The 9,924-nt window shown below is 60.7% G+C and overlaps 1 protein-coding gene and 1 non-coding gene across 2 annotated transcripts; both read right to left on the bottom strand.

The window, feature by feature from the left end:
• Window positions 1-767: 767 nt before the first annotated feature.
• Window positions 768-9,324, bottom strand: NOP53 (NOP53 ribosome biogenesis factor). The gene is made up of 13 exons (XM_084961626.1): window positions 9,090-9,324; window positions 8,599-8,663; window positions 6,194-6,302; window positions 5,471-5,670; window positions 5,135-5,205; window positions 4,464-4,559; window positions 3,079-3,183; window positions 2,794-2,994; window positions 2,266-2,441; window positions 2,015-2,081; window positions 1,240-1,316; window positions 1,087-1,143; window positions 768-827 (listed from the first exon to the last, which is right to left on the bottom strand). The coding sequence occupies exons 1-13, from the start codon at window positions 9,311-9,313 to the stop codon at window positions 821-823; spliced, it is 1,455 nt and encodes a 484-aa protein (XP_084817752.1). The 5' UTR covers window positions 9,314-9,324; the 3' UTR covers window positions 768-820.
• On the bottom strand, window positions 1,858-1,968 carry LOC146402405 (small nucleolar RNA SNORD23). The gene has a single exon (XR_014808753.1). It is a non-coding gene; the product is annotated as a small nucleolar RNA SNORD23 (small nucleolar RNA).
• Window positions 9,325-9,924: the final 600 nt, after the last annotated feature.

The raw sequence follows: 9,924 nt of genomic DNA, 5'->3' as shown, positions 1-9,924 counted from the left end.
TCGACATGCGCTGAAGAACAAGTCACAGGACCTAAACTTGTTGCCTCATTCCCCCCGAGGCACGGAAGTGACCCCTCTTCTGATGCACATGTACGTCACTTAACAGAATCACATGGGTCACACGGAGCCATTCACTCGAACTGCAGAGACAGCTACCTCTGTGGACGAGAGCACCAGATGCAGGGCAAAGGGCAAAGGGGACGCTCACGTGTTTCTTTGGTGTGTTTACCATCCTTCTCTGTGACTTCCAGTGAGAACACAGTCCTTTATCACTTGCAAAACAACGGTTTTAAAAAGTCTTTTATGATGGGGGGTTGGGGTGGGAGGACGAACCCCCTCGGATGTGCCTGTGCCCTCACCTTGAAAGGGGCGTGACCCTAGCCTTCTCAACTGGGTTGTTAAGAGGGCTTGACGGGACGCCCCCTGCTTAAGAGCCCAGGAGGTACAAAGCAAACGTCAGCTGCAGCTCCGAACAACGGGACAGGGCTGCCGTCACGGTCACTGGGGCTGCTCCCCCATCAGAAATCCAGGTTTGGCCCCCAGCCACCTCCCTACACCCCACAGCCCGCAGGCCCGTCCCCGCTGCCCCTGTTAAGACCCTGCTCACATCCATCCAGGCAGCAGCCCCACCTCTGCCAGTTGGGCCCTCTGCCACGCCCTGGGTGCCCGCCAGGCTTTGGTGGGGACGGAGACCCTGGTCGCTCCATCCTCGTGTGCTAGACGGGCAGAGCCCGCAGGAGGGAGACAAGTCACACAGAGGCCCGAGCTGCTGGTCAGAAGGCGCTTTATTGAAGGGCGGGGCTCTGTCATCCCGCGGCGGCTATAACCTGGGGACAGAGGGGAGACGGAGGGTGGGCGAGGGGAATGGGGCCCCACCTCTGTCCACCTGACACCTCTCTTCTGGTCTGGGCACTTCCATTACTCCTTGGGGACCCTCCCTGGCTCTGGGTCAGGTGGCTCTGGCAGGCGGACCCTCTCTCGGGCCTGCCGGAGGGAGCATGTCTCCACCACTGGCCACAGCGACCAGCTTTGGGATGGGCCCCGGGACGCGCTGGAGACCAGCGGGGGAAGGGAAGCGCCACTCACTGGATCTCCCGGAAGGCCCGCTTCTCCACCAGCTTCACTTTGTACTTGCGCTTGAACCTGCAGGGAGACCTGTCCAGTCAGCGGCCACGAGCGCATCATCCGTGGGAAGGCTCCTGACCGCCCCCCCGCCCCCCGCCAGCCCTGGGCCCTCACTTGGCGCGCTCGCGAGGCTCGATCATGTTTCTCCGCTGGAAGCTCTTGAACCGGTCCCGGAGGATGTTGCCCTCGGGCTGCAGGTCACAAACGGGGAGGCCTCAGCAGGCGCCTGGCAGAAACCCTGGGTCCCCGACATCTCCATGGGGTCCAGTGGGAATCAGCCCTGCAGCCGCGTTAACCCTGTGTACCCAGGGACTCAGCCTGCCCCGGGCTCACGGGGTCACAGCACGGACGCTCAGGCTGCCCCCGAGCGGGGTTTGGAGGAACCAATAGGAAGGAGGCTGGAGAAGTGGAGACGGGCGTGCGGGGCAGAGGGCACAGCGAGGGCAGAGGCAGGGGGAGCGCGGGCACATGGTCAGACTACTAGTGAGGCACAGCTGCCTGGAGTCCCAGTGGGCCGGACCACACAGGGCCGGTGGCTGTGCCAGGAGCTAGGCTCCCTCCCAGGGGCACTGGGGAGTCATGGCAGCTTCTGAGCAAATGAGGAACAGGGTCCATTTTCAGCTTTTGGGGAGACCCTTCTGGGACTGAAAAAGAGGTGGGGCTGGGAGGAAAGGCCTTCTGGGGTTCCAGGCTCAACTACCACCACCCAGCGCCTCCACCCTGGGGACCCCGCGCCCTCAGCCCCCAGGCATCAGCCCAACCAGCCCAGCCTGGGGGCAGCCATGATGTCGCCCATAGTCCCTGGGGGACACGGGGAGCAAGGATGAGTGTCATCACCGGGCACGGGGGTCCCCGCTACAGCACCCTAGCAACCCTGCTGGACAAGTACCTTCAGGGTCCGGAGCGAGTCAGACAGCTCGGAGCTGAGCTGCACGTCAATATCGGGGTCCTGATACCTGAGAACAAGGGGGCAAGGCATCCAGGGCTCAGCCCAGTAGGACACGGGACCAAAGGCCCCTCTTGGCAAGAACAGGCCTGGCAGGGGTTTTGAGAACCTGGGGCTTCGGGGGAAGAGATGGTCTCCCAGGACGGGCCCGGGACCCCTCCCAGCTGCCCAGGAGCCCCCAGACGAGGCCTCACTTGAGCCGCCCCAGCCGGCGGGGCTTGTCGGCCTCCACCAGCCTCTGCGCCTGCCGCCGCTCCCGGCGCCGTGCCAACTCCGCCAGCCGCCGTGCCACCTGCGCCTTGATCCCACGCAGCCTGAAGAGCTCCTGGTGCCGGAGCCGGGCGGCCCGCACCGCGGCCTGCTGTGCTCTCTGCAGGGACAGGGGGGTCAGGGCCCAGCTGCACACCACACTGCTCGGGGACCCTTCCCGGCCACCGCTCCCGGCTTTCCCATAGCACTTGCCTCCTGCAGCCCCTTCCCTGTCTCTGGCCTGTAACTCCTCCCCACACCCCCACCTCCCACACCAGCACCAGGGCGCCAGGCTTGACTGAGTGTGGCCCCTGCTGCATCCCCAGAGCCCAGAGAGATGTCTGGAGGATGCCGGGAACTAGGTCTCAACCAGCAATGCAGCTTGGAGGAGCCCACACAGCCCCAGACACAGGCTGCAGACAGAAATCCAGCTGCAGGAGCAGGGGAAGCAGACCGGGGCCCACGGTGCTCACCAGCATCCGGGCGGCCTTTTCCCGCCGCCGCTGCTGCTCCGTCTTCTTCTCCAAGGAGGCCAGGCGGACGGCTGGCGAGGCCTCTGCTCCTTCGGCCTGGTCTCCTCCAGCCTCCAGCCCCCGGTCCTGGCCCTCGGCCGGCTCCCCCTCCCCGTCCGACTCCTCCAGCAGCCCCTGGCACATCTCCTGGAAGGCGGACTCCTGCGGCAAAGGCGCGAGGCTCGAGGTCAGGCTCCGGGGAAGGAGCAGGCAAGGAGGGCAGGCGGGAGGCGGACCTGCGCTCACCTGGGTGGCGGCCTGCTCGGCTGGGGGCAGGGCCAGCTGCCGCTCCAGCTTCTCCACCTCTTTCTGCCGCTGCAGCTCTACCTCATGGGCCGCACGGAGCAGAGTCTGCAAGAGGGCAGGAGACAGGTGAGACCCTCGGTCCCCAGAGGCCCCTCCCCTTCCACCTGTGCCCTCACCCCGGTGCCCACACCCGGGGCGGCCCTGGCCCCTCCCAGCAGCAGCCTGAGGGGGCTTCTAAGCCTTAACCTCATCATGCCAGCCCTGCCTGTTCTCTTAAAGGACGGCCTGATCCCAGCAACCGCCCGGATCCCATCTCTACGAAGCTCCCAGAACAGGCAAATTGGCACAGACAGGAAGGCACAGCGGCTGCCTAAGCCTGGGGGAGACGGGAACCAGGCAATGGCTGGCGGCCAGGACGTTTCTGGGGCGATGGAAATGCTCCAGAACTGACTGCAACAATGGCAAATTGGAGGACGCAGAAATCCTGTCTCAGAAAAGTAGTTATCTTCACAAAAAAGTTTTGTGTGTCTTTTTAGGCCGCACCCGCGGCACATGGAGGTTCCCAGGCTAGGGGTTGACTTGTAGTGTCACTGCTGGCCACAGCCACAGCCACACAGGATTCGAGCTGTGTCTGTGACCTACACCACAGCTCATGGCAACACGGGATCCTTAACCCACTGAGCGAGGCCAAGGATCAAACCTGCATCCTCACGGATGCTAGTCAGATTCGTTAACCTTTCAGCCACGGTGGGAACTCCTAGGAAAAACTTATTTTTATAAAAAGAAGACCATCTGCTCTCTAGGTGGGGACCAACGTGCATCATCGAGAAGCCTCTCCTGCCCGGGGCCAGTCTCATCCTCTCGCCGTTCAGGGGCCCAGGCGCAGTGCACCACCTCCCGCCCCCAGTCGGGAGTCCATCTTACCGGACTGACGCTGACCAGCACTCCCAGGAGCACCCGCCTCTATTCAATAACCTCAATTTTGTTCAAGGAACCTGTGCTCCCCAAGGGCAGGGGTTTCTTCCCTCTGCTCACGACAGCTGTGACGCTGTGACTCTCAAAGATGGCTTTTCTCCTTGCTAACCCTGCTACCTGTCTCGCACAAAGCTCACTGGGTCCCATGGCTTGTTGCTAACAGCCAAAGGCCCCATGGGATTCCTGAAGGGTGCCGTGGTCTCACTCACCCCTGGGCCTTTGCACATGCTGTTCTCTCTGCCTAGGACACCCCTTCCTTCTCCTCTTACCATAGCAAACTGCCACCAGCCTCGGCTCTGATACCCCCTCCTCCAGGAAGCCTCCCGCCTCGACTCCCAAGGCTGTCTCAGTCTCTACTGAGTCCCCACTACCAGGTGGGCCCAGAGGAAGCCCCTGGCGAGGCCACGTACCTGGTGGTCCTCAAAGGACGGGTTGTAGGAGGCTCCCGCGGGGGTCACCTCCACAGCAGGCGCCTGGGAGGGCTTGGTGTGGAGATGCTGAGGCCGCTGGAGGACAAGACCAGGGCAGGGTCAGGCCCGGGAGCCCCCTGACTCCAGCTCTCCGAAGAGCCAGTGCCAGAGGCCTTGGCGCCGGCCACAACCCGCAAAAGGGGAGGTGCCTGGCCTCCACCCTCCCAGAGGCCCCCCACCCCTCCTCACACTAGCTGCCAGCCAGGCAGGGTGCTTCTGCCCAGGGGCTTGTCTTCAGCCACCCCCTTCCTTCCCACACTGGGGGCCCGCCCCCCCACAGCCTGCCCCGCCCCAACCGAGCAGCCCCCGAGCCCATCGCTCTCTGCAAACGCAGGTACAGTGAAGCCCAGAGCCCACTGTGCGCCTATGCCGCCCCCATCCCTGCCCCCGCCTGGAGGCTTGCCCCTCACGTCTCCCGCCCGCTGTACCACTTCTTCCTCCAGGGACGGCCTCCCCACCTCCCTAGAGCGTGTCCCGCCCCGGGCCCCACCCTGCTGTCACCTCTGAGGCCCTGGCCTCGCTGCCCGGCTCGCTCGTGGGGTCCTGGTCACAGGACATCGGGACTGTCCCCACGCAGCCTCCCTTCACCCCCAGGCCACACTCCCACCCACCTTCACTCCCTTCTTCTTGGTCTGCTCCAGGAAGAACGCGTCCTGGCCTTCCAGGGGCCCATCCAGCGGGTCTGTGGAGGCAGCGAGGAGCGGCCACTGAGCAAACTGGGGAGCCCCGAGGGCCTCCCCACCAGCCCTCCCCTGTCAGAGATGCACGGACACCGGGAAGGGCTGTGAGCGCCAGGCAGGGCGCGTCTGGACCAGAAAGCTGGAGAGAGCAGGGCCCAGAGGTGAGAGCCAGCCCCGCGGGACCGGGAGCTCAGAGGGAAAGGGGAGTTGGTCCAAGACACCCAACTGCCCAGACCCCCAAGGAACGGGGGCAGCAGGAACACTCACTGTCTTTGGCCCAGAGGTCATAGAAGGGACGCCCGGCGGCATCCTGGGGCCCAGGCTTGGCTCTGGCCGCAGGAGGGTTGAGGAGCCGGGCCTGCGCCCTGCGCACCTCCCGGGGCAGCTCGCCCTGCTTGGCCAGCTTCTCCCATAGCTGCTCCTTCCGCCGGAGCTTCTTGGCATTGGGGACCTGGTGGGCAAGGACGCTGGGTGGGGGGAAGCGGTCCAGGCGCGGTGGGTGAGTCGGGCTCAGGCCCTCACTGGCACCCCCGCCCTCCTCCTCCTCCTCACTCCAGCCAGCGGGTCAGGGACTCGCTCCTGAGCCCCAGACCGAAAGGCACAGGGGCCTCTGGGGCCCTGGCCCTGGAGTCTCCCCTCAAATCACCCTGTCCACCCCACCCGCTCCACCTTCCCCTCCCTCAGGGGTTGGTCACTAGGCCCTGCCCGCCTGCCTCCTGACCACGGCTCCGGCCAGCCCCTCCTCTCCATCCCCGGAGCCTCTGGCCAGGTCCAGGCTCCATCCTCGCCTGCCCCAGCCCTGAGCCCTGAGCCCCAGCCTCGCTGCCTCCAATTGGCTCTCCGAAGCCCAAAGCCCACTCCATCTTCCCCTCCAGCAACCTCAGTGGTCAGGACCCCCCTCCCCAATTCCTTTAGGCCCAAGAAGAGGGGACCGAGGCCAGAGAGGGAACGAGGCCAGACCCAGTGTGGAAGGGGTAGTGGGACACTCACTCTTTGGGGGCAGGGACCTTGGATGTGTTCTCTAGGACGAGGTCGATCCGAAGGGGTTTCTTGAGAAGCAGGGACCTCTTCTGGCTTCTGGTCCTCTTCCTGTTCAGCTCTGGGGGCAGGAGAAAGGAGAGGGCTCAAAGCCTCGGCCTCCCTGCTACCCAGGGCCAGCTTCCCACTCCCCTCACTCCAGCTCCACCGCGCCCACCAGACCCGTACCCAGGCGGGACCTGCAGGCCCCGGGCCGACCCCATTTCCCACGGGAGGAAAGAGGCCTGCGAGGTGCCCAAGCTGCAACGCTCCCTCCACACCCACTTCCTGGGTCAGGGAGCCAGACCCACAGCCCCATGGACAAGGGGCTGCCAGGGGCAGCAGGGAAATGACCACAGAGCCACGAATGCTCACCAGGAGCAAGCAGGTGGTCGGGTGACACGGGAGGCCCGGGGACCTGGACACGGGACCCAAGACCCGATTCTCAGCACAACAGCGCTTTCTGCCTTGACTTCTAAGCCCAAGACTGAAAAGATCTCGAGGACAAAACCCACCTCCTTCCCGCTGTCATGGGACCTCGTGAAAGTGACCTGGCTGCTCTGCGCCTCCAAAATGAGACCGTCTGATTCCTCCTTCACAGGGTCGGGGGGAGATGTAATCACGGCCGACCGCCGTCTGAACCACACGGGGCACGTGCTTACGAGCGGGTTTCTTTCCAGAGGAAGCGCTACCTCGCTGCCCGGTCCTCGGGGGTTGAATTCCATTATGTGGAACCGTGGATACAGGGAGGGGGCTCTTAAAAATTACCCCCGGATTTCTGACTGTGTGGAGGCTCTGCTCCCCCAACCCCTGCACTGTTCAAGGGTCCTCACTGCATCTCAGGAGCCCCAGTACTGGGATCCCCTGCGAAACCGCACTTCACTGCCATCCTCCCTTTCTGTTTTCTTTTCTTTTTACACCCAAAGCAAAATCTGTAACTACTTCCCACCTGTTCGCCAGGGCAGGTACCTGCTGCCATGCCCGCTGTTCACCAAGCAGATCTACTTACGTTGGTGAAAGTTGACTTCTTTCATTAACCCTTTCTTACCGGCTCATGCCAAGATTCCTGTTCCTCAGAGATCCCCTCATTTTCCTTAGACTGGACCCCTTGACCGATCTCATTCATGTTCAGAAGGATATTCTGGAGTTCTCGTTGTGGCTCAGCGGAAACGAATCTAACATCCAGGACGCAGGTTCGATCCCCGGCCTCGCTCAGTGGGTTAAGGATCCGGCATTGCCGTGAGCTGTGGTGTGGGCCGCAGACCTCACATAAGCCAGCAGCTACAGCTCTAATGCGACCCCTAGCCTGGGAACCTCCATGTGCCACAGGTGTGGCCCTAAAAAGAAAGGAAAAGAAAGAAAGAAAGGTTATCCTGCTGTTATAGCAGCCTGACTTTTGCTCATGAAAGCAGATGGACCTCTTAGCTTTTCTACCCCCTCCTTAAAGCAGATGGCTTACTCTTTGTCTGTTTTTCTAGACATTGACAATAAACCCTGCCACTCACCAAAACAAACCCTAACATGCTTCTCCTCCACTAGTGTCTGCATGTCCCCACGCTGCATCTTGGCAGATTAAAGCAAGCATGTTAAAACGAGTTTCATACCTTCTCTATCAACTTGATACTTCTGCTCTATTTTATTTTTTTTTTTAGGGCCACACCCATGCATATGGAAGTTCCCAGGCAAGGGGTCAAATTGGAGCTACACTGCCGGCCTACACCACAGCCACAGCCACGCCAGATCTGAGCCACACCTGTGACATACACCACAGCTCATGTCAATGACGGATCCTTAACCCACCGAGCAGGGCCAGGGATCGAACGTACGTCCTCAGCGATGCTAGTCAGATTCATTACTGATGAGCCACCATGGGCACTCCCTTCTGTTCTCTTTAAAGCATACCTCACTAACCAAAACGGGCCTGATTTCTCACCCCCCAGCCTTGACTTGCTTTTCTGCAAATTAACCTCCTAATTTATGTCTTATTTACTCATCGGCGCACACTGCTGCTGGCTTCTCTGGCCACTGAGATCTCCAAAACCTCAAAAAGAAAATGAGTTCTTGAAGGTAGTTGCTAACTTGCTTGCGTTTTTTTGGCCACATCTGCAACATGCGGAAGTTCCTAGGCCAGGGATCAAACCCACACCACAGCCATGACCTGCGCCCCAACAGTGACAAAGCCAGATCCATAACCCGCTAGGCCGCCAGGGAACTCCTCTAGCTTGCTTTCTGTTCATTCCAGGCCTTCTAGTCTACAGTAAAGACCCTTTTCAGCAGCTGTTTGTCACCCAAGCCACATCATTAACACAGATTCTTTCACAAGTTGAGATGAACTAGATAACGACTAATCGTGACCACACGATGCCACCCTTCCTCACCTTTATTCTTGGAGCCAGTGTCCACGAAGAAGAGTTTTTCATCCGGGGCCTCTGATATCAAGCCACTGGGAAATGCAAACGCAGAATATCAGCCACAGAAGTTGGGAGGAAGCAAACTGCTGCAGAAGGTGCAGATTTAACCCCTCAGGGCCCAGCTATCCCATTATGCTCATTCGGACACGCTCTTCCCCCATGAGACCCCTCCAGGTCAGGGCCCCATCCCTCCACTTTGCGGAACTTAATACTTAAAACGCGCTAAGCTTGGGTGGGGGCGAGGGGCACAGTAATACTAGGAATGTATTCTTGTTTACCTAGGTTCTAATTTAACTGGGAGTCTTCTAACCGGTAAACCTATCACGTCCCCATCCCCGCCACTTCCCAGCGCTGCCGGGACCCGCGCTTCCTGACCCCCGGAAGTCCCCCCAGCAGCTCGGCCTCGCACCCCGCCACCCAGAACCAGGCTCAGCTCCCGGAAGTCCCGCCCCACGCACCCGCTCGTGCGCTCCTGCAGCCGCACGTCCTCCAGGAACTGGTCGACCTCCAGTCCCAGCGGCTCCTGAGCGAGCCGCCGCCACCCCCGCTTCTTATTTCTTGGGCCTCGCCGCCGCCGCCTCAAGGCTGGGTCCACCGAAGTGGGCCGCAGCCCCAGGAAGCCAGAGTCGGCCTCGCTTTTTGAGCAGCGCGCACCGCCAGCGGCACTACTTCCCGCCGCCATCTTGTTAAAGGAAGCACTTGGCCGCCAGCACCCTGAAAGTCGACTTCGCGCATGCGCGCGCCGGCCCCCCGCCCTCTCCCATGACCTCCTTCCGGTGGCCGCCATCTTGGTAAGGTGGCTGGAGCCGCAGAGGGGCGTGGAGACCGCCCTTCTTCCTCTGTTTATTCGGGTCAGATCCAGGTTGTAAGTTTGGGGCTCTAGCTCTCAGCGACGCACCTCTCCCGGCCGCCCAGGGATACTTTTAAAATCTGAGTATTATTTTTAATTTTTTTATTTCAAAACAATCTAGTTTTCTTAAAAAAGAAAAGTTAGAACCATGACAGATTTGGCACAAGACACGTTCCAGTCTCAAAATGCGTCTTTCCACGTTCCAACCCTAAGAATCTTGGAAATCCGAGAGCTTTTTGAATGTCAAGGTTGGGAACACAGAAGGTTACATGCGAGGAATGTTAGAAACTCTAGAAGCGCAGGCTCCGAATGAGTCTTTTCTAAGCTACGGAGCAGTGCTTCATTTGCTTCATCTGTGAAATGGGGGCGGTAATGGTACATCTGCCTCATAGGTTATTCTGGAGCTAAAACAGGGTAATACATACAAAGCCCTTAAGGTTGTG

The sequence above is a fragment of the Sus scrofa genome, chromosome 6, assembly GCF_054392235.1.
Source record: "Sus scrofa isolate SSC_HxYL_T2T_F1_AM1 chromosome 6, Sscrofa_HxYL_maternal_Yorkshire_Landrace_v2.0, whole genome shotgun sequence".
Classification (NCBI taxonomy): Eukaryota; Metazoa; Chordata; class Mammalia; order Artiodactyla; family Suidae; genus Sus; species Sus scrofa.
The sequence above is the reverse complement of the archived record's forward strand: the minus strand, read 5'-3'. Positions and strand labels throughout refer to the sequence as shown.